Source organism: Dendropsophus ebraccatus, chromosome 13, assembly GCF_027789765.1.
Source record: "Dendropsophus ebraccatus isolate aDenEbr1 chromosome 13, aDenEbr1.pat, whole genome shotgun sequence".
Classification (NCBI taxonomy): domain Eukaryota; kingdom Metazoa; phylum Chordata; class Amphibia; order Anura; family Hylidae; genus Dendropsophus; species Dendropsophus ebraccatus.
This window is the reverse complement of record NC_091466.1, coordinates 3,475,507-3,500,477: the sequence shown is the minus strand read 5'-3', so window position 1 is coordinate 3,500,477 and position 24,971 is coordinate 3,475,507. Positions and strand designations below refer to the sequence as shown.

General features: G+C 54.1%; 1 protein-coding gene across 7 annotated transcripts in view; it reads right to left on the bottom strand.

Annotated features, from left to right (window-relative positions):
- SHC1 (SHC adaptor protein 1) overlaps positions 1-24,971 on the bottom strand; it is a 30,972-nt gene that overhangs the window by 2,942 nt on the left and 3,059 nt on the right. For 4 of the 7 annotated variants that reach the window (XR_011359474.1, XR_011359475.1, XR_011359476.1 and 1 more), the window contains exons 1-11: positions 16,988-17,779; positions 7,241-7,311; positions 7,097-7,160; positions 5,583-5,702; positions 5,253-5,306; positions 4,335-4,386; positions 3,885-4,011; positions 955-1,135; positions 815-881; positions 382-531; positions 33-265 (exon numbers count right to left, since the gene is read on the bottom strand). Coding sequence is in view for 4 of the 7 variants with exons in the window: in XM_069949719.1 (XP_069805820.1) it covers positions 33-265; positions 382-531; positions 815-881; positions 955-1,135; positions 3,885-4,011; positions 4,335-4,386; positions 5,253-5,306; positions 5,583-5,702; positions 7,097-7,160; positions 7,241-7,311; positions 16,988-17,581 (1,713 nt within the window). In the remaining 3 variants the exon portion in view is untranslated. Of the gene's footprint in view, positions 1-32; positions 266-381; positions 532-814; positions 882-954; positions 1,136-3,884; positions 4,012-4,334; positions 4,387-5,252; positions 5,307-5,582; positions 5,703-7,096; positions 7,161-7,240; positions 7,312-16,987; positions 17,780-17,817; positions 17,993-21,793; positions 21,837-24,971 lie in introns of those variants that run through there. The other 3 variants (XM_069949720.1, XM_069949722.1, XM_069949721.1) reach the window with 3 other exon arrangements.

Genomic DNA, 24,971 nt, shown 5'->3' with positions numbered 1-24,971 from the left:
GGGCTATCGGACAAGCTGATGGCCTTACTCACCACTCCTTCTGGGTCCACCAGCAGCAGGTGCTTGGGCTGGCCGTTTTGCAGGCCGGTGAGGACATACTGCCCCGGGGTGGTGGTGCTCTCTCTAACCAGGAAATCCCCATTGACCCGCAGCTGGCGTTCTGCCTCTTTCCTGGTCATCTTCCCATGGTACCATGGCTCCCGCTTTAGCTGTTCTTCCATACTGACAATGGACGGCCCTGGTGGGATGGCATCCTCAAATGGCTCTGGATGGGACAAGAGAGGTGGTGTAAAAGAGGGCAGCGGAAAAGGGAAACCCCATAACCCCTTCACAGGCTGGGCTGACCCTAAGGTGGGCACAATGCTTTCATATTAGACTCACTCATGTCAAAGATGTCTCTCTGGCCATTGGTGGCGCCACGGACAGGCTGGCGAGACTTGTCCAGGTTCTGCACATTTACATAGGATGGGTCATCAAAAAGGTCAGGCCGATGGACAGGCTTAGCTCCCGGCACTGGGAACCTGTCCTTACCTGGAGAGACAGAAGTCACGGTGAGAGAGGACACCGGGGAGCCACATGCACCAATCCAAAGGAAGGAGCCCCCCTACATCACCAGGGACATACCCACCACCCACAGGCGGTAGGAGTGTGAGGGACCGAGTGGGACAGGTCAGGCGGGAGTAGGAGAGTCCGGGTGGGACAGGTCAGGTGGGAGTGGCCGGGAGGGACAGGTCAGGCGGTAGGAGTGGGAGGGGCTGGTTGGGACAGCTCAGGTGGGAGTGGCTGGTTGGGACAGGTCAGGTGATGCCGGTACCTTGCACAGTGGGCTGTTGCTGCAGTTTCCGTGAGTCTTGCTCTGCTCCCGATATCTGTCCCACAGGCTGTAGAGGAGAGGATAGTGAGACGTAAGGAGACAACAGGGCGACATGTAACCTCTCCGGATACGGCACTCACCAGTGTGGCCCCCATGTGGTTAGGGCTCTGTCTCAGCACTAAAGGAGCAGTTCCATCCCGCAACCTCATGTCCACCACCCCACCGATAGGCGGCTCCTTCCCTGGAAAATCATTGTAGTAAGCATGGTCCAGGATCTCCTCTTCCTCCTCATCCCATGCTGAGCCATCAAATCCGGCCATTCTGGAAGAACCAATATTCTTTACACGCAATGCCTGCACTATTCCTGATCCCTACACCAATCCTAATCCCCGCCCCAGCCCTACACCAATCCTGATCCCTACCCCCGCCCCAGCCCTGCACCAATCCTGATCCCTTCCCCCGCCCTGCACCATTCCTGATCCCTACCCCCGCCCTGCACCAATCCTGATCCCTACCCCCACCCCAGCCCTACACCAATCCTAATCCCTACCCCCGCCCCAGCCCTACACCAATCCTAATCCCTACCCCCGCCCCAGCCCTGCACCAATCCTAATCCCTACCCCCGCCCCAGCCCTGCACCAATCCTGATCCCTTCCCCCGCCCCAGCCCTACACCAATCCTGATCCCTACCCCCGCCCCAGCCCTGCACCAATCCTGATCCCTTCCCCCGCCCCAGCCCTGCACCAATCCTGATCCCTTCCCCCGCCCCAGCCCTGCACCATTCCTGATCCCTACCCCCGCCCTGCACCAATCCTGATCCCTACCCCCGCCCCAGCCCTGCACCAATCCTGATCCCTACCCCCGCCCTGCACCATTCCTGATCCCTACCCCCGCCCTGCACCAATCCTGATCCCTACCCCCGCCCCAGCCCTGCACCAATCCTGATCCCTACCCCCGCCCCAGCCCTGCACCAATCCTGATCCCTACCCCCGCCCCAGCCCTGCACCAATCCTGATCCCTACCCCCGCCCCAGCCCTGCACCAATCCTGATCCCTACCACCGCCCCAGCCCTGCACCAATCCTGATCCCTACCACCGCCCCAGCCCTACACCAATCCTGATCCCTACCCCCGCCCCAGCCCTGCACCATTCCTGATCCCTACCCCCACCCCCACCCCAGCCCTGCACCAATCCTGATCCCTTCCCCCGCCCCAGCCCTGCACCATTCCTCATCCCTACCCCCGCCCTGCACCAATCCTGATCCCTACCCCCGCCCCAGCCCTGCACCAATCCTGATCCCTACCCCCGCCCCAGCCCTGCACCAATCCTGATCCCTACCCCCGCCCCAGCCCTGCACCAATCCTGATCCCTACCCCCGCCCCAGCCCTGCACCAATCCTGATCCCTACCACCGCCCCAGCCCTGCACCAATCCTGATCCCTACCACCGCCCCAGCCCTACACCAATCCTGATCCCTACCCCCGCCCCAGCCCTGCACCATTCCTGATCCCTACCCCCACCCCCACCCCAGCCCTGCACCAATCCTGATCCCTTCCCCCGCCCCAGCCCTGCACCATTCCTCATCCCTACCCCCGCCCTGCACCAATCCTGATCCCTACCCCCGCCCCAGCCCTGCACCAATCCTGATCCCTACCCCCGCCCCAGCCCTGCACCAATCCTGATCCCTACCCCCGCCCCAGCCCTGCACCATTCCTGATCCCTACCCCCGCCCTGCACCAATCCTGATCCCTACCCCCGCCCCAGCCCTGCGCCAATCCTGATCCCTACCCCCGCCCCAGCCCTGCGCCAATCCTGATCCCTACCCCCGCCCCAGCCCTGCGCCAATCCTGATCCCTACCCCCGCCCCAGCCCTGCGCCATTCCTGATCCCTACCCCCGCCCCAGCCCTGCGCCAATCCTGATCCCTACCCCCGCCCCAGCCCTGCGCCAATCCTGATCCCTACCCCCGCCCCAGCCCTGCGCCAATCCTGATCCCTACCCCCGCCCCAGCCCTGCGCCAATCCTGATCCCTACCCCCGCCCCAGCCCTGCGCCAATCCTGATCCCTACCCCCGCCCCAGCCCTGCGCCAATCCTGATCCCTACCACCGCCCCAGCCCTGCGCCATTCCTGATCCCTACCCCCGCCCCAGCCCTGCACCATTCCTGATCCCTACCCCCGCCCTGCACCAATCCTGATCCCTACCCTGCACCAATCCTGATCCCTACCCCAGCCCAGCACCAATCCTGATCGCTACCCCCGCCCCAGCCCTGCACCAATCCTGATCCCTACCCCCGCCCTGCACCAATCCTGATCCCTACCCCCGCCCCAGCCTTGCACCAATCCTGATCCCTACCCCCACCCCAGCACTACACCAATCCTGATCCCTACCCCCGCCCCAGCCCTGCACCAATCCTGATCCCTACCCCCGCCCCAGCCCTGCAACAATCCTGATCCCTACCCCCGCCCTACACCAATCCTGATCCCTACCCCCACCTCAGCCCTGCACCAATCCTGATCCCTACCCCCACCCCAGCCCTGCACCAATCCTGATCCCTACCCCCGCCCCAGCCCTGCACCATTCCTGATCCCTACCCCCGCCCTGCACCAATCCTGATCCCTACCCCCGCCCCAGCCCTGCACCAATCCTGATCCCTACCCCCGCCCTGCACCAATCCTGATCCCTACCCCCGCCCCAGCCCTGCACCAATCCTGATCCCTACCCCCGCCCTGCACCAATCCTGATCCCTACCCCCGCCCCAGCCCTGCACCAATCCTGATCCCTACCCCCGCCCTGCACCAATCCTGATCCCTACCCCCGCCCCAGCCTTGCACCAATCCTGATCCCTACCCCCACCCCTACACCAATCCTGATCCCTACCCCCGCCCCAGCCCTGCACCAATCCTGATCCCTACCCCCGCCCCAGCCCTGCACCAATCCTGATCCCTACCCCCGCCCCAGCCCTGCACCAATCCTGATGCCTACACACCCCCTCCACACACACACACACACACCAATCCTGATCCTCACTCCTGCCATCTCCCCCTGGAAGCCCTGTTGGTGGTGAAACGGACCTGTCATGTGGAGTCACTAGTTTGGGAGGGTTTTTGAGGTATTGCTTGAAACGCAGCTCAAAGGCCTGTCCTATAGTGCTGATCACATCCTGAGCGAGACCCTCGGGACACTCCAGAATATGGCACGCTGCAGGAGAAACATGAAGGGGGCTGAAAGCCAATCACATGCCATGGCTGCTGAGCCCCGCCCCCCATCAGCCGAGCCCCCCCCCCCCTTCACGCACACACCAGCCATGCCCCCCCCTCCCCCCCCCCCCACACACACACACACCAGCCGAGCCCCCCCCCCCCACACATCCGCCGAACCCCCCCACACACACACACACACACACCAGCCGAGCCCCCCCCCCCCCACACATCCGCCGAGCCCCCCCCCACACACACACACACACATCCGCCGAGCCCACCCACCCACACATTAGCCGAGACCACCACAGAGACCACACTCACCTCTTTGATTTACTGGATCTTTGGCAACATAAGCGACATATTCTGCTGTATCCTGAAATATAGAAGACTGCTCAGAACCATGTTACATGGACAAACACACCTCTGCTACATCTCCGCATACACACACAGCCCCTCTGCTACATCTCCGCATACACACACACTGCACACACAGCCCCTGTTACATCTCCGCATACACACACACAGCCCCTCTGTTACATCTCCGCATACACACACAGCCCCTCTGCTACATCTCCGCATACACACACACAGCCCCTCTGCTACATCTCCGCATACACACACACAGCCCCTCTGTTACATCTCCGCATACACACACAGCCCCTCTGCTACATCTCCGCATACACACACACAGCCCCTCTGCTACATCTCCGCATACACACACAGCCCCTCTGCTACATCTCCGCATACACACACACTACACACACAGCCCCTCTGCTACATCTCCGCATACACACACTACACACACAGCCCCTCTGCTACATCTCCGCATACACACACACAGCCCCTCTGCTACATCTCCACATACACACACTGCACACACAGCCCCTCTGCTACATCTCCGCATACACACACACTACACACACAGCCCCTCTGCTACATCTCCGCATACACACACTACACACACAGCCCCTCTGCTACATCTCCGCATACACACACACAGCCCCTCTGCTACATCTCCGCATACACACACTGCACACACAGCCCCTCTGCTACATCTCCGCAAACACACACACTACACACACAGCCCCTCTGCTACATCTCCGCATACACACACTACACACACAGCCCCTCTGCTACATCTCCGCATACACACACACAGCCCCTCTGCTACATCTCCGCATACACACACTGCACACACAGCCCCTCTGCTACATCTCCGCATACACACACTGCACTCACCGGATCACCCCCAGAAGCAAATGATATGGACTGCATGTGGTGGTTTGCGATTATCTGAAACAAAGCAAGAATAAAAGAAGTCACAAGGTGGGCCCCTCCACACTCACTCTCCCCCTCCCTCCCCCCCAGGGCCCCTCCGCACTCACTTTCCCTCTCCCCCTCCGCATTCACCCCCCCTTCCCCCGGGGACCCTCCGCACTCACTTTCCTCCTCCCCCCTCCCCCCAGGGACCCCTGGGCCCCTCCGCACTCACTTCCCCCTTTCCTTTGGGGACCCCTGGGCCCCTCCGCCCCCCCCACCCTCCCTCCCGGGGACCCCTGGGCCCCTCACCTGCTTGCAGTCAGACGCCATGAGGTTCAGGCTGCTGGTGGACACGGTCAGGGTGATGGGCATCCCAGCAAACTTCAGGTTACACTTTCCCAGGATAGAGTTCAGGGAGCGGCCGCCGGTCTGAGGAGACAACAAGGGTGATCAATAACAGCGAATACATCTTATTACAGTACAGCAGTGATATAAGAGGAGAGGCTGATATCATCTTATTACAGTACAGCAGTGATATAAGAGGAGAGGCTAATATCTCATTACAGTACAGCAGTGATATAAGAGGAGAGGCTGATATCATCTTATTACAGTACAGCAGTGATATAAGAGGAGAGGCTGATATCATCTTATTACAGTACAGCAGTGATATAAGAGGAGAGGCTGATATTTATTACAGTACAGCAGTGATATAAGAGGAGAGGCTGATATCATCTTATTACAGTACAGCAGTGATATAAGAGGAGAGGCTGATATCTTATTACAGTACAGCAGTGATATAAGAGGAGAGGCTGATATCTTATTACAGTACAGCAGTGATATAAGAGGAGAGGCTGATATCTTATTACAGTACAGCAGTGATATAAGAGGAGAGGCTGATATCACCTTATTACAGTACAGCAGTGATATAAGAGGAGAGGCTGATATCATCTTATTACAGTACAGCAGTGATATAAGAGGAGAGGCTGATACCTTATTACAGTACAGCAGTGATATAAGAGGAGAGGCTGATATCTTATTACAGTACAGCAGTGATATAAGAGGAGAGGCTGATATCTTATTACAGTACAGCAGTGATATAAGAGGAGAGGCTGATATCTTATTACAGTACAGCAGTGATATAAGAGGAGAGGCTGATATCTTATTACAGTACAGCAGTGATATGAGAGGAGAGGCTGATATATCACTGCTGTACTGTAATGAGATGATATCAGCCTCTCCTCTTATATCACTGCTGTACTGTAATAAGATGATATCAGCCTCTCCTCTTATATCACTGCTGTACTGTAATGAGGTGATATCAGCCTCTCCTCTCATATCACTGCTGTACTGTAATAAGATGATATCAGCCTCTCCTCTTATATCACTGCTGTACTGTAATAAGATATCAGCCTCTCCTCTTATGTCACTGCTGTACTGTAATAAGATATCAGCCTCTCCTCTTATATCACTGCTGTACTGTAATAAGATGATAAGAATATAGAATGATATCTTATTACAGTACAGCAGTGATATACGAGGAGAGGCTGATATTTATTACAGTACAGCAGTGATATACGAGGAGAGGCTGATATCTTATTACAGTACAGCAGTGATATAAGAGGAGAGGCTGATATCATCTTATTACAGTACAGCAGTGATATAAGAGTAGGGGCTGATACTGGTTCCTGATAACAGGGAGCTATAGCTTATCAGACATTCTTGTCAATCTGGTGTCTGATTATGGCGAACAATAGCGGGCGGCCATTTTCCCACAGTAAGGATGACCACATGAGATAAGGACGGCCACACAGGTGTATTCTTACCTTACGGCGTCGCAGAGCCCCCTTAGCCCCGGGCACAGCGTCCGACACCAGGCTGATGGCTTCTCTGTGCAGACAGACAGGCAGACATTAGTCATCAGCATCCCCAACATGACACCCCCCCGGTCACATGACCCACATCCTCACCGTGTGACCTGGGTGCGAGTACTGAAGTCAAGGGCGCGCATCGACTGCAGAACCTCCACACATCCCATGTACTGCAAGAGAAGAGAGTATACAGTATATACAGGTACAGAGGAGGAGAGTATACAGTATATACAGGAATATAGGAGAATATACAGTATATACAGGTACAGAGGAGGAGAGTATACAGTATATACAGGAATATAGGAGAATATACAGTATATACAGGAATATAGGAGAATATACAGTATATACAGGTACAGAGGAGGAGAGTATACAGTATTAGAATGAGCATTCGTTACAAACTTTCCAAAAAGTTCGGTTCGGTAACGAACCGAACTTTCAAAAAGCTTGTTGCGAAGTTCGTTAAAATCACAACGGCATCGCAAAACTGTATTGTTTTCACAGAATGGAAGAGTATATAAGGAATTATTACACCTATAATCCCTTTTGTCCTGTTATGTGAATATCAAGGTGTGTGACGTCACTACAGGAACAGGAAGTGCCTGAGCGTCCATGCTCTCTCATTGTGTGTCTAGACTGCAGAGAGAGAGGAGGTGTACGTTAGGCATAGATTACATATCCAAACAACTGGATAAGTACAGGGAGAGATAGAGAAGGAGTATATGTTGTTTGCGAGAGAAGCCGGAGAGAGTAAGATTTAAAAAAAAATAAATAAAAAAAATAATAATAAAAAAAAAAAAAATCGCAAGATCCAGGGAAGGCTTGATAGGCCCATACATAGTGAGAGAGGCTGAGAAATCAAGAGTTAGGTAGAGAGAGAGATAGGCATCTAACTCAAAAATTGTGATATCTAGGGAGAGATAGGGAGATAAAAAAAAAGAAAGAAATAGGGAGAGAAAAGTGAGAAGAGTCACTCAGGACACGTAGCATTGAACCAGCTACTGTTCCGAGAAAGAGAGGAGACGCTAGACGTTGCTGCTCTGCTGGGTGCCGTTAACCGCGTATAGCCGCAAGCAAAAAGTTTTAAAAAAACTTCAAAAAAAAAAGTTTGTTTGTTTGTGATCAGCTGTTCTAGGTGACGCTAAGTCAGCGCCCCACAAAAGCTGTCCGTTTGTGCTCTGCTGGTTGCCGTCAAACCCGTTTAGCCACCAGCAACCAAAGTTAAAAAATATAAAATAAAAAGTAGTTTTTTTGTGATAACCTGCACATTTCTGCTTTGCTGTGTGCCTCCAATCCACAAAGCAATAGTCACTGAAACTTGTCCTATACATTATTTCTTTTTCAAAATTTACACCAAACAAACAACTATGTCCAAGTGTCCTACTTCCAGCACTTCCCAGGCAAGGACTGCAACGGCAGGCGGTGAGGGTAGGAGGAGTGGCAGCACAAGGCCCGGTGGCAGCCGGGGCAACAGGCGTGGCAGCAGGGTGCAGCTACCCCAGACGCCCACGGGTCATGTAAGAACTACACAGCCAGTGGTTCTAGATTGGCTTACCCAATCCTCCAGTTCCACTGCCCAAAGCTCCCAAACGAGGTCGGCTGGATCATCCGACACCACCCTTACATGGGACGGTCGGCGACAGTCCTCTGCCCCGTCCCCGGTTATTAATATGCCACTCACCTTTGGGGCACCTTCTGCCAGGGAACTCTTGGCAAACCTTGATTTGCCCTTGGAGTCTCTACCACTTTTTAGTGATGAGGAGGAGGAGGTAGTAGTCCACCAAAGGCAGCAGGTGGAACATGCAGAGGCTGCAGAGGAGGTGTTGGCTGTAAGCCAGGGAGGGGCATCCAGTGCCACACCTGAGATCCTGTCCCAGCCCCTGGAGGAAAGTAGCAGTGGTGGTGGTGATGATGATGTTGCCGATCGGACGTGGCGCCCTCAAGCTGCATTATCTTCGGCGTCATCAGGGGAGGAAAGTGAGGTGCTACCGAAGCAGCAACATCCCACTGGTGCAAGGAAGCGAGGCACAAGAGGGAGGGGTAGAAGACAACCTACCAGGCAGACTACATCAATACCTTTAAGCCTTGGTCCTGAGAGGGGACCCCCAGGCAGCGGTGGCAGTGAACAACCAGCAAGACCCCCCCCCCCGTGGCTGGCAGCAAACCACGGTCCTCTGTCGTCTGGCAGTTCTTTCGGCTGGGGACAGATAAGCACATCGCTCTGTGCCTGCTGTGCAATGAGAGGGTCAGTCGTGGCAGGGGTGATAATCTTGGGACAACATCCATGAGGAAGCACATGGAAAAGCAACACCAACAGTCCTGGAAAAACCGTGACCCCAATACCACCTCCTGTCAGGATGCACCATACACTGCAGATCCCATCATGCAGCATCCTGTCACTGCAGCTCAGGCCTCGTCAGCCTCAGGTGCCAGCAGCAGCACAGTCTCACTGCCATCTACACCCCTAATGAGGCAGCAATCCCTGACCGAGTCCATGGGCAAACGTCAGGTGTACTCCAGCAGCCATCCCATGGCACAGAAACTGGCCGGACACCTGGTTAAGCTGCTGGTGCTTCAGTCCCTGCCATTTAATCTTGTGGACTCCCAGCCTTTCAGGGATTTCATGGAGTGTGCGCACCCCAGATGGCGAGTCCCCAGCCGCCACTACTTCTCGAGCAAAGCTGTCCCATCACTGCACAGTTATGTGAAGAGAAAGGTTGGCGACTCATTGGGACTCTCGGTGTCCAAGACCGTGCACCTGAGTGCTGATGTCTGGTCCTCTAATTATGGGCAAGGCCAGTACATGGCAGTTACTGCCCATTGGGTCAACATCCTCCCAGGAGACCATCAGGAAGTCGGCCCATTCTTGCCACTGTCACCTCCACAGTGCTTTAGGGGGCCAGCAGCGGGTAGCACAAGTTCTGCCGCCACCACCACCACTGCAGTCCAACCTGACCCAGTGTCTTACCACCGATGTCAGGCCCGCCGCTCTCAGGCTGTCCTCCATTTGATGAGCCTGGGTCAACGAAGCCACAGTGGGCAGGAGCTCCTCCAGACCATCAGGGAGGAGATAGCTGAATGGCTGACCCCACGTCGACTAACGGTGGGAAGTGTCGTAGCGGACAACGGGAGGAACATTGTCTCTGCAGTTCAGCGGGGAGGGCTGACTCATACACCTTGTATGGCACATGTGATCAACCTCATAGTGCACAGGTTTCTCCGATCATTTCATGCACTACATGACCTTATGAGGATGTCACGTAGAGTGTGCAAACATTTCAGCCACTCCTACGCTGCAAGGAACACCCTGCTCAGAATCCAGAGACAGCGCGGTATGCCCCAACATCGGCTAATCTGCGACGTGCCAACCCACTGGAATTCTGCCCTCCATATGCTCGACCGCCTGTACGAGGAAAGGTCAGCCGTAACAGACTACCTCATGGGGCAATCAGGCAGCTTCACGCCACACTGCGACTTCCAAATAACGCACTGGCAGTTAATGCGGGAAGTCTGCCAATAGTTGATCCCTTTTGAGGACGCGACTCTCTTTGTGAGCAGGCAGGACTATGGGATCAACGACATCATCCCACTCCTCCATGTTCTGAAAAGTGCGCTGACCAACATCAGTGAGGATTCCCAGGCCACAACTGCAAGGCTGAACATCGCCTTGAGCCCAGAGCTGGATGAAGTGCAGATGGAGGATGAGGAGGAGGAAGATGTCTACGCCCAGCCATTCCGCACACCGCCACCTGGCTTCTAGGCCTCTCCATCACAGGAGGAGATGGAGGATGAGGTGATAGAGGAAGAGGAGGAAGACACCAGCAGACCCTGGAACTACACCGAGGACAGTGGAGAGGAGAGGCGGTCATTGTCCTTGGTGCAGATGGCAAGGTGTCTACAGGAGTGTCTGCGGAATGACACTAGTGGAGGCATCAGAAGTTGCTACAGCCTGCAAGCCCTCATGAGCGATTTCATGCAGCCAGCTGGTGAAGAAAGGACACAGCACCGGACTCATGGTGTGGACCAGCATGAGCTCAGCCACTAGGTCACTGCCTACCTTCATTCTACCCTGCCCCAAAGTGTCACCGACCCCGTGCAGTACTGGGCAGAAAAACTCGAGATTTGGCCTCAACTGGCAGAGTTTGCCTTGGCTCTGCTGTCCTGCCCAGCCAGTAGTGTGGCGTCAGAGAGGGTATTTAGCGCGGCGGGTAACATCATAACACCGCAAAGAACGAGGCTCTCTTGCCACAGTGTGGAGATGCTGACGTTTGTGAAGATGAATCGTGCCTGGATTACATCGGATTATACCACTCCCCTGCCTGATGTGAATGACTAAGGGTACTATTACACCAACAGATCTGATGACAGATTATCTGCCAAAGATTTGAAGCCAAAGCCAGAAACAGACAATAAACAGAGATCAGGTCATAAAAGAAAGACTGGATTTCTCCTCTTTTCAAATCCACTCCTGGGTTTGGCTTCAAATCTTTGGCAGATAATCTGTCGTCAGATCTGTTGGTGTAATAGTACCCTAAGTCATCAGTCACCCATCTTGCATGGCAATCCGTGTTTCCAAGAAATTGACCTCAATATCCTAAATATGTGCCTAACGTAAAAATCCGTAATTTAACTTAGTAAGTAATGTTCCCCCCTTAGACCCCAATTTTAAAAAAAAAAAAAAAATCACCTTAAAAATTCCCAACTTAATTCGGATACATTTGAAATAACAGATCCCCATTTCCAAATTTGATGGCCATGGTGTGTTGGCCATTTAACATCTCCACACCAGATTAATGCCTCACACCAGTGCACCGTCCAACCCATACCCCAAGAACAGTAGCAACCCTAATATCCCCACGACTATGCTTCAAAAAGTGTGGATTTCACCTTTTGTTTACTATAGCCGTGGGGTTCTATCCCTGGTACCCGTGCAAAGGAACAGTATTTACCGTTTTGTGAGCGGGTACTAACTGTTCTTGAGGTATTTTGTAGATATTATGAGAGTAGTGAAATCTTGCACCACAAATCCCGATGGGGTTCTTCTGTGTGCAAATTATTTCACGCCTCTCATGCAGTCACGCGAGGAATAAGGCTGTCTATGGGGTATATATCACGGAGGCTGCTGTCCTTCAACTGTGATATAAAACCCCCCCCACAGTTAGTTACAGCAACAAACTTACTGAAAGGCCGGTTATCTTGCCTTATTTACGGGTGCCTTTACAATAGGAGGCTTTTTTGTGGTTCCCTGCTGGCTAAAATCCACAGCGCATCGTTGGCTGATTTTATGCCACCTTCAGTACTATGGGACCGGGCGCAAATACCCAGTTCAGCGCAGAACTGCGTATGTCCAGTCGGCACCCTAGTACTGAATGCCATTTGGTGAACGGTATAAAAAGGCCCTGTGGATTTTACTCAGCAGACCCGCAGCCACATGTGAAGGTGCCCATAGGGTGAGGTTTTTTGGGAGTGACAAAAGCGAGGGTGGGAGGTCACTCCCATACCCCATCAGGGGTTTTTCCCCTACCCACTTTAAAAGATAAGTCCAGGCAATTAATAACTTTCTGTGCCCTTACTTGACCCAGAAACTTATAAATTGACCGGACTTATCCTTTAATCCTTTAATATAAATTATATATATATTATAAATTATTATATATAATTATAATATATATATATCCAACAGCCATAGGCCCAGATTCAACAGGTTTGACACCAGAGTAGTTGCGTCAATTTGTAAAGCAAGTGCCAGTGAGGTGTCAATTTAATGAAAATTGGACAGGTATTTTTGGATAATGGAACTGGGGTAAAGCCTTCTTGAATCTGTACCTTTTTAAATGTCCTTTCTTCACCTCATGGATTCTGTGGGTGAGGTTCTCTGTCTATTTTACCGTATCCGTATCCTGCTAGACTAGGTGTAATGTTAGAGGGGGGTTTATTTTAACGTTGACTGTCCTATGCTGAACTCTACATCAACATGTTGTCATGTTTAAAGAATGATTTTTACAAACGTGCATATCCTTAGCTTCAAACTTCAGTTGTCTGTACTAGGTCCTTCTGGGTCCAAAAGAATTCTATTCCTACTAATGCCCCCACCGTCAATTGTCTATTTGGAAACATACTGGGTGGAATCAAGAGCTGCGGAAGCTGCCATCTCATCTTGTCTGTTTTTAACAATACTGGCCTGAGAGCCATCAACTGCTGCCTTCTTCTGCTCCTCAACTGGTCTGTTTTAATAATACTGACATTGAATAATTCAACTGCTGCCTCCTCCTTCTCCTCAAGTAGCCTCTCCTCGAGAATACTGGCCTGGAATCAATCAACTGCTGCCTTCTCCTCAAGTAGCCTCTCCTCGATAATACTGGTCTGGAATCGATCAACTGCTGCCTCCTCCTTCTCCTCAAGTAGCCTCTCCTCGATAATACTGGCCTGGAATCGATCAACTGCTGCCTCCTCCTTCTCCTCAAGTAGCCTTACTGGCCTGGAATCGATCAACTGCTGCCTCCTCCTCAAGTAGCCTCTCCTCGATAATACTGGCCTGGAATCGATCAACTGCTGCCTCCTCCTTCTCCTCAAGTAGCCTTACTGGCCTGGAATCGATTAACTGCTGCCTCCTCCTCAAGTAGCCTCTCCTCGATAATACTGGCCTGGAATCGATCAACTGCTGCCTCCTCCTTCTCCTCAAGTAGCCTTACTGGCCTGGAATCGATCAACTGCTGCCTCCTCCTCAAGTAGCCTCTCCTCGATAATACTGGCCTTTAATCAATCAACTGCTGCCTCTCCCTCCTCCTCCTCAAGTAGCCTCACCTCAATAATGCTGGCCTGGAATGGATCAACTGCTGCCTCCTGCTCCTGAAGTAGTCTGTTTTTAATAATACTGGCCTAGAATCAATCAACTGCTCTGCTGGCAGAGAAACTGGAGATTTGGCCTCAACTGGCAGAGTTTTCCTTGGCTCTGCTGTCCTGCCCAGCTAGTAGTGTGGCGTCAGAGAGGGTAATCAGTGCAGCGGGTAACATCGTAACACCGCAAAGAACGAGGCTCTCTTGCCACAGTGTTGAGATTCTGACTTTTGTGAAGATGAATCGTGCCTGAATTAATAATACTGGCCTGGAATCAATCAACTGCTGCCTCTTCCTGCTCTTCAAGTAGTCTTTTTTTAATTATACTGTCCTGGAATCAATCAATTGCTGCCTCCTCCTCAAGTAGCCTCTCCTCAATAATACTGGCCTGGAATCGATTAACTGCTTCCTCCTCCTCCTCCTTAAGTAGCCTCTCCTCGATAATACTGGCCTGGAATCCATCAACTGCTGCCTCCTCCTGCTCTTCAAGTAGTCTGTTTTTAATTATACTGGCCTGGAATCAATCAACTGCTGCCTCCTCCTCAAGAAGCCTCTCCTCAATAATACTGGACTGGAAGCTATCAACTGCTGCCTCCTCCTGCTGCTCAACTTATCTCTTCTCAACAATACTGGCCTGAGAGGCGAGCAATCTACTGCTGTCTCCTCCTGTTCCTCGACTTGTCTCTTCTCGACAATACTGGCCTGAGAGGCGAGCAATCAACTGCTGCCTCCTCCTGCTGCTCAACTTGTCTCTTCTCAACAATACTGGCCTGGGTGCAATCAAGTGCTGCCGCATCCTTCTTGCAAACTTTTTTTTTTAATATTTTTTGTCACTATTTTGGCACTTTTATTTACTATATTTAATTATTTCTATAAGTAATTATTTTTTTCTCATTATTTTTGCACTTCCCCCCCCCCCCACTTTTTTCATTGTAATATCAACTGCAACTAAACGAAATTATACCCTATCACACTCCCACTATTGTAGCTGCAATTATTCAGCCGTTAGAGCAAGGTTCGTTTTCGGTTCGGACCAATCCGAACTTTTCAAAAGTTCGCTCATCCGTATACAGTATATACAGGTACAGAGGAGGAGAGTATACAGTATATTCAGGAATATAGGAGAATATACAGTATGTACAGGTACAGAGGAGAATATACAGTATATACAGGAATATAGGAGAGTACACAGTATATACAGGGGAGGAGAATATACAGTATATACAGGAATATAGGAGAATATACAGTATATACAGGTACAGAGAAGGAGAGTATACAGTATATACAGGTACAGAGGAGGAGAGTATACAGTATATACAGGTACAGAGGAGGAGAGTATACAGTATATACAGGTACAGAGGAGGAGAGTATACAGTATATACAGAAATATAGGAGAGTATACAGTATATAGGCAGGTACAGTAGGAGATGTATTGGGGTGCAGTGTATACGGTATATAGGCAGGTACAGTAGGGTATGTATTGGGGTGCAGTGTATACAGTATATAGGCAGGTACAGTAGGGTATGTATTGGGGTGCAGTGTGTACAGTATATAGGCAGGTACAGTAGGGTATGTATTGGGGTGCAGTGTGTACAGTATATAGGCAGGTACAGTAGGAGATGTATTGGGGTGCAGTGTATACAGTATATAGGCAGGTACAGTAGGAGATGTATTGGGGTGCAGTGTGTACAGTATATAGGCAGGTACAGTAGGGTATGTATTGGGGTGCAGTGTGTACAGTATATAGGCAGGTACAGTAGGGGATGTATTGGGGTGCAGTGTGTACAGTATATAGGCAGGTACAGTAGGGTATCTATTGGGGTGCAGTGTATACGGTATATAGGCAGGTACAGTAGGGAGATGTATTGGGGTGCAGTGTGTACAGTATATAGGCAGGTACAGTAGGGGATGTATTGGGGTGCAGTGTGTACAGTATATAGGCAGGTACAGTAGGGTATCTATTGGGGTGCAGTGTATACGGTATATAGGCAGGTACAGTAGGGAGATGTATTGGGGTGCAGTGTGTACAGTATATAGGCAGGTACAGTAGGAGATGTATTGGGGTGCAGTGTGTACAGTATATAGGCAGGTACAGTAGGGGATGTATTGGGGTGCAGTGTGTACAGTATATAGGCAGGTACAGTAGGAGATGTATTGGGGTGCAGTGTATACAGTATATAGGCAGGTACAGTAGGAGATGTATTGGGGTGCAGTGTGTACAGTATATAGGCAGGTACAGTAGGGTATGTATTGGGGTGCAGTGTGTACAGTATATAGGCAGGTACAGTAGGAGATGTATTGGGGTGCAGTGTGTACAGTATATAGGCAGGTACAGTAGGAGATGTATTGGGGTGCAGTGTATACGGTATATAGGCAGGTACAGTAGGAGATGTATTGGGGTGCAGTGTGTACAGTATATAGGCAGGTACAGTAGGAGATGTATTGGGGTGCAGTGTATACAGTATATAGGCAGGTACAGTAGGAGATGTATTGGGGTGCAGTGTGTACAGTATATAGGCAGGTACAGTAGGAGATGTATTGGGGTGCAGTGTATACAGTATATAGGCAGGTACAGTAGGAGATGTATTGGGGTGCAGTGTGTACAGTATATAGGCAGGTACAGTAGGGTATGTATTGGGGTGCAGTGTGTACAGTATATAGGCAGGTACAGTAGGGGATGTATTGGGGTGCAGTGTGTACAGTATATAGGCAGGTACAGTAGGGTATCTATTGGGGTGCAGTGTATACGGTATATAGGCAGGTACAGTAGGGAGATGTATTGGGGTGCAGTGTGTACAGTATATAGGCAGGTACAGTAGGAGATGTATTGGGGTGCAGTGTATACGGTATATAGGCAGGTACAGTAGGAGATGTATTGGGGTGCAGTGTATACAGTATATAGGCAGGTACAGTAGGAGATGTATTGGGGTGCAGTGTATACGGTATATAGGCAGGTAGGGGGGGCTCTATGGGGGGGGGATGCCGGTTGGGTAGATCTCACAGTCTTACCCGGACGAGGTAGGTGACTCCGGGACCCATCACTTTGTCGTCGGGGTGCAGCCATCCTCGGGTGGGCTTGTTGACGAAGCTGCCATGTCGGGTCCACTCGTCTCCGGCCAGCTGCCCTCCTTCCACCCGGCCCTTCCTCCCGCAGCTCAGCTTGTTCATATCCTGGGAGAAAACAGTGAAAGTCCTCCCTGAGTCTGGGCTGGTGGTCTCGGCCACCTCCCCGGGGCTGCCCACCTCCTTCCCTGGCCCGGACGAGAAGCCTCGCAGGCTCAGCAGGTTGGCAGGATTGGAGAGTTTCAGATTGGCCATCTTAGGGAAGAAAGAGCAGAGGGTGGTGGGGCTGTCCTCGGACTCGGAGGAGAGATCGGCCAGGTTCAGCATGGGGGCCAGGGAAGAGGAAGAGGAGGAGCTGGGCAATGACTCGGCCACCATGAGATCCCCTGCCGCTGCCGGGGTGGGGGGTGCCGTGCCCAGGGCCTCCTCCACAGAGCTCACAGACTCATTGCGGAGGTGGTTGTACTTGGCTTTAGGTAAAAGATCCATGATGCCCGCCGGCAGCTTGTACTCTACAGAACCGAGGGGCCCGGGTCTCATAGTCCGGGGGGCGTACGACACGGAGACGACAAGAAGCAGAAGCAGAGAGGCAGCAGCCCACCGAGCACAGCAGCAGAGAGCAGCGCACAGTCACAGCAGAGAGTCAGCCATGGTGGAGGAGGAGGAGGAGGAAGGAAACAGGGAGAGGAGAGCTGTCCGGAAGAGGTCAGGCGTGGAGGTGACAGCAGCGGCGGTCCCTGGAGGAGAGGCAGGCAGCAGGCACAGTGCTGACTCACCCGGCCGAGCACTGACAGGAAGGCACCATCACATCCGCTGCTAATGAGATTGTCACCCCCCCGCCGGCTGCAGAGCTAGCCATCTAATATACAAGGTCAGAGCCGCCGCCAGCGCTCAGCGGCCATCACTGCTACTGCTGCCGCCCAGGACTGCTGCTGCTGAGGAGGGGATGTCTGTTGTCATGGAAACCATTAACCCCGTGCTGCGCGGATCAGCTGCACCAAAGCCTGTCTCTACATTGGGAAGACGCCTAGTGGGGATGCTGGGGAACTACAACTCCCAGCGGATGGAGCAGACGTCCTCTGGCCATAAGGCTGCGGCTCCCGTAACGCACAGTAATGATTTATGGCCCACCCGGGTGTATGAGGCCGAGACCCCCGCAGAGAGACGGGGGTAGACATGTACATCCCCATACACAGCGAGACCTCCGCAGAGACATGTACATCCCCATACACAGCGAGACCCCCGCAGAGAGACATGTACATCCCCATACACAGCGAGACCTCCGCAGAGAGACATGTACATCCCCATACACAGCGAGACCCCCGCAGAGACATGTACATCCCCATACACAGCGAGACCCCCGCAGAGAGACATGTACATCCCCATACACAGCGAGACCCCCGCAGAGAGACATGTACATCCCCATACACAGCGAGACCCCCGCAGAGAGACATGTACATCCCCATACACAGCCGAGACCTCCGCAGTGACATGTACATCCCCATACACAGCGAGACCCCCGCAGAGACATGTACATCCCCATACACAGCGAGACCCCCGCAGAGAGACATGTACCTCCCCATACACAGCCGAGACCTCCGCAGAGAGACATGTACCTCCCCATACACAGCCGAGACCTCCGCAGAGAGACATGTACATCCCCATACACAGCGAGACCTCCTCAGAGACACGTACATCCCCATACACAGCGAGACCCCCGCAGAGACATGTACATCCCCATACACAGCGAGACCTCCGCAGAGAGACATGTACATCCCCATACACAGCGAGACCCCCGCAGAGAGACATGTACATCCCCATACACAGCGAGACCCCCGCAGAGAGACATGTACATCCCCATACACAGCGAGACCCCCGCAGAGACATGTACATCCCCATACACAGCCGAGACCCCCGCAGAGAGACACGTACATCCCCATACACAGCGAGACCTCTGCAGAGAGACATGTACATCCCCATACACAGCGAGACCCCCGCAGAGACATGTACATCCCCATACACAGCGAGACCTCCGCAGAGAGACATGTACATCCCCATACACAGCGATACCCCCGCAGAGACATGTACATCCGCATACACAGCGAGACCCCCGCAGAGAGACATGTACATCCCCATACACAGCGAGACCTCCGCAGAGAGACATGTACATCCCCATACACAGCCGAGACCCCCGCAGAGACATGTACATCCCCATACACAGCCGAGACCCCCGCAGAGACATGTACATCCCCATACACAGCCGAGACCCCCGCAGAGACATGTACATCCCCATACACAGCGAGACCTCCGCAGAGAGACATGTACATCCCCATACACAGCGAGACCCCCGCAGAGACATGTACATCCCCATACACAGCGAGACCTCCGCAGAGAGACATGTACATCCCCATACACAGCCGAGACCCCCGCAGAGACATGTACATCCCCATACACAGCCGAGACCCCCGCAGAGACATGTACATCCCCATACACAGCGAAACCTTTGCAGAGAGACATGTACATCCCCATACACAGCCGAGACCTCCGCAGAGAGACATGTACATCCCCATACACAGCGAGACCCCCGCAGAGAGACATGTACATCCCCATACACAGCGAGACCCCCGCAGAGAGACATGTACATCCCCATACACAGCTAGGACCCCCTCAGAGAGACATGTACATCCCCATACACAGCCGAGACCCCCGCAGAGAGACATGTACATCCCCATACACAGCGAGACCCCCGCAGAGAGACATGTACATCCCCATACACAGCGAGACCCCCGCAGAGACATGTACATCCCCATACACAGCGAGACCTCCGCAGAGAGACATGTACATCCCCATACACAGCGAGACCCCCGCAGAGAGACATGTACATCCCCATACACAGCGAGACCTCCGCAGAGAGACATGTACATCCCCATACACAGCGAGACCCCCGCAGAGAGACATGTACATCCCCATACACAGCGAGACCCCCGCAGAGAGACATGTACATCCCCATACACAGCGAGACCCCCGCAGAGAGACATGTACATCCCCATACACAGCGAGACCTCCGCAGAGAGACATGTACATCCCCATACACAGCGAGACCCCCGCAGAGAGACATGTACATCCCCATACACAGCGAGACCTTTGCAGAGAGACATGTACATCCCCATACACAGCGAGACCCCCTCAGAGAGACATGTACATCCCCATACACAGCGAGACCTCCGCAGAGAGACATGTACATCCCCATACACAGCGAGACCTCCGCAGAGAGACATGTACATCCCCATACACAGCGAGACCTCCGCAGAGACATGTACATCCCCATACACAGCTGAGACCCCCGCAGAGAGACATGTACATCCCCATACACAGCGAGACCTCCGCAGAGAGACATGTACATCCCCATACAGAGCGAGACCTCCGCAGAGACATGTACATCCCCATACACAGCGAGACCTCCGCAGAGAGACATGTACATCCCCATACACAGCGAGACCTTTGCAGAGAGACATGTACATCCCCATACACAGCGAGACCTCATCAGAGAGACATGTACATCCCCATACACAGCGAGACCCCTGCAGAGAGACATGTACATCCCCATACACAGCCGAGACCCCCGCAGAGAGACGGGGGAGACATGTACATCCCCATACACAGCGAGACCTCCGCAGAGAGACATGTACATCCCCATACACAGCGAGACCTCATCAGAGAGACATGTACATCCCCATACACAGCCGAGACCCCCGCAGAGACATGTACATCCCCATACACAGCGAGACCCCCGCAGAGACATGTACATCCCCATACACAGCGAGACCTCCGCAGAGAGACATGTACATCCCCATACACAGCGAGACCTCCGCAGAGACATGTACATCCCCATACACAGCGAGACCCCCGCAGAGAGACATGTACATCCCCATACACAGCGAGACCCCCGCAGAGACATGTACATCCCCATACACAGTCCCCCAAGGTCTATACGCTGCTTACTACATGTTACACTATCTACAGTCCTCCAGCTGTTGAAGAACTACAAGTCCCAGCAAGCAGCGAGCCCGAAGCTGCCAAAGCGTTGTCCCCCCGAGATGTGAGCCATCTGCAGTGCTGCACTACAACTCCCAGCATGTCCCCTACCTGCAACTCTCCAGCTGCTGCACAACTACAACTCCCAGCATGCAGCTACCGCCCCAGTGCTCCCCAACCTGTGAGGGCATGCTGGGAGTTGTAGTAGTGCAGCAGCTCCTCCCTCGCCCCGGCTCTCCTGGGACCTCGCTTCCTGCGGCCTCCGGCCCCCACATCAGGGCACAGGAAGGAGGGGGAGGGGTCGGGCTTATCCCTGCATGTGACGGGAGGAGACCCCGGGTGACAGCCAGCAAAGCAGCAAGACACCCGCCACCCCCCCCCCAGGGGGACCAAAAGTTCTATACATCTCTATAAAGCATGCTGGGACTTGTAGTTCTAAACATCTATATACAGCCGGCTGGGACTTGTAGCTCTATACATCTATATACAGCCCGCTGGGACTTGTAGTTCTATACATCTATATACAGCCTATAGACCTCCGCTGCCTTCCTCACATTGCCTGCAGACCTGTGGATCAGTGTGAGGACTATGGAGGGGCGGGCACCACGATTATGAAAGTAGGGGCATTCAGGTCACCCCCCCAGGAGCCCTCCACCAAGATCACCGCACAGAGACCACCACCGACTGGCACCAGAGGAGACGGGGACCTGTGCTTACCACATACTCCATCTCAGCACGCTCCAGCCTGGTCTTCAGCTACCTGCATGTCAGCGACAAGAAGGGGTTAAAGAGATAAGCGGCTGCTCACTGCTACCCAGGTGTGACTCACCAGCTGTGCCCCCACCAGCCCAGACCCCGCACCTACACCGGCTGTGCCCCCACCAGCCCAGACCCCGCACCTACACCAGCTGTGCCCCCACCAGCCCAGACCCCGCACCTACACCAGCTGTGCCCCCACCAGCCCAGACTCCGCACCTACACCGGCTGTGCCCCCACCAGCCCAGACCCCGCACCTACACCGGCTGTGCCCCCACCAGCCCAGACTCCGCACCTACACCAGCTGTGCCCCCACCAGCCCAGACCCCGCACCTACACCGGCTGTGCCCCCACCAGCCCAGACCCCGCACCTACACCGGCTGTGCCCCCACCAGCCCAGACTCCGCACCTACACCGGCTGTGCCCCCACCAGCCCAGACCCCGCACCTACACCGGCTGTGCCCCCACCAGCCCAGACCCCGCACCTACACCGGCTGTGCCCCCACCAGCCCAGACCCCGCACCTACACCGGCTGTGCCCCCACCAGCCCAGACCCCGCACCTACACCAGCTGTGCCCCCACCAGCCCAGACCCCGCACCTACACCGGCTGTGCCCCCACCAGCCCAGACCCCGCACCTACACCGGCTGTGCCCCCACCAGCCCAGACCCCGCACCTACACCTGCTGTGCCCCCACCAGCCCAGACCCCGCACCTACACCGGCTGTGCCCCCACCAGCCCAGACCCCGCACCTACACCAGCTGTGCCCCCACCAGCCCAGACCCCACACCAGCTGTGCCCCCACCAGCCCAGACCCCGCACCTACACCAGCTGTGCCCCCACCAGCTCAGACCCCGCACCTACACCAGCTGTGCCCCCACCAGCCCAGACCCCGCACCTACACCAGCTGTGCCCCCACCAGCTCAGACCCCGCACCTACACCGGCTGTGCCCCCACCAGCCCAGACCCCGCACCTACACCGGCTGTGCCCCCACCAGCCCAGACCCCGCACCTACACCGGCTGTGCCCCCACCAGCCCAGACCCAGCACCTACACCGGCTGTGCCCCTACCAGCCCAGACCCCGCACCTACACCGGCTGTGCCCCCACCAGCCCAGACCCCGCACCTACACCGGCTGTGCCCCCACCAGCCCAGACCCCACACCAGCTGTGTCCCCACCTGGACCTTGCACGCACCTACACCGGCTGTGCCCCCACCAGCCCAGACCCCACACCAGCTGTGTCCCCACCTGGACCTTGCACGCACCTACACCGGCTGTGCCCCCACCAGCCCAGACCCCGCACCTACACCAGCTGTGCCCCCACCCGGACCCCGCACCTACACCAGCTGTGCCCCCACCAGCCCAGACCCCGCACCTACACCAGCTGTGCCCCCACCAGCCCAGACCCCGCACCTACACCAGCTGTGCCCCCACACCAGCTGTGTCCCCACCTGGACCTTGCACGCACCTAGCCCGGGACCTACACTTCCTGCTTCACTGATAACCCTCCCCACTTCACAGGACGGGCCCAGACACATTGGGAATGCCATGAAGGGTGTCGGCTGTAGTCTCCCTACCCGCACTACACCAATACCTGCACCACGTATCACATGTAACACACCAGTACTACACCAATACCTGCACCACGTATCACATGTAACACACCAGCATTACACCAATACAAACATCTCTACCACTGCCTGTAACACTGCCATCATCTACACCCCTACCACCCCCATCATCTAAACCCCTACCACTGCCCTACACTCCCATCATCTACACCTCTACCACTGCCTTACACTCCCATCATCTACACCCCTACCACTGCCCTACACTCCCATCATCTACACCCCTACCACTGCCCTACACTCCCATCATCTACACCCCTACCACTGCCTGTAACACTGCCATCATCTACATCCCTACTTCCACCCCCATCATCTAAACCCCTACCACTGCCTTACACTCCCATCATCTACACCTCTACCACTGCCCTACACCCCCATCATCTACACCCCTACCACTGCCTTACACCCCCATCATCTACACCCCTACCACTGCCTTACACCCCCATCATCTACACCTCTACCACTGCCTGTAACACCCCCATCATCTACACCCCTACCACTGCCTTACACTCCCATCATCTACACCTCTACCACTGCCTGTAACACCCCCATCATCTACACCCCTACCACTGCCTTACACCTCTACTACTGCCTTACACTCCCTTTATCTACACCCCTACCACTGCCTTACACTCCCATCATCTACACCTCTACCACTGCCTTACACTCCCATCATCTACACCTCTACCACTGCCCTACACCCGCATCATCTACACCCCTACCACTGCCTTACACTCCCATCATCTACACCTCTACCACTGCCCTACACTCCCATCATCTACACCTCTACCACTGCCCTACACTCCCATCATCTACACCCCTACCACTGCCTTACACCCCCATCATCTACACCCCTACCACTGCCTTACACTCCCATCATCTACACCCCTACCACTGCCTTACACCCCCATCATCTACACCCCTACCACTGCCTTACACTCCCATCATCTACACCTCTACCACTGCCTGTAACACCCCCATCATCTACACCCCTACCACTGCCTTACACCTCTACTACTGCCTTACACTCCCTTTATCTACACCCCTACCACTGCCTTACACCTCTACCACTGCCTTACACTCCCATCATCTACACCTCTACCACTGCCTTACACCCCCATCATCTACACCTCTACCACTGCCTTACACTCCCATCATCTACACCCCTACCACTGCCTTACACTCCCATCATCTACACCTCTACCACTGCCTTACACCCCCATCATCTACACCTCTACCACTGCCTTACACCCCCATCATCTACACCCCTACCACTGCCTTACACCCCCATCATCTACAAGTCTACCACTGCCTTACACCCCCATCATCTACACCTCTACCACTGCCTTACACTCCCATCATCTACACCCCTACCACTGCCTTACACTCCCATCATCTACACCTCTACCACTGCCTTACACCCCCATCATCTACACCCCTACCACTGCCTTACACCCCCATCATCTACAAGTCTACCACTGCCTTACACCCCCATCATCTACACCTCTACC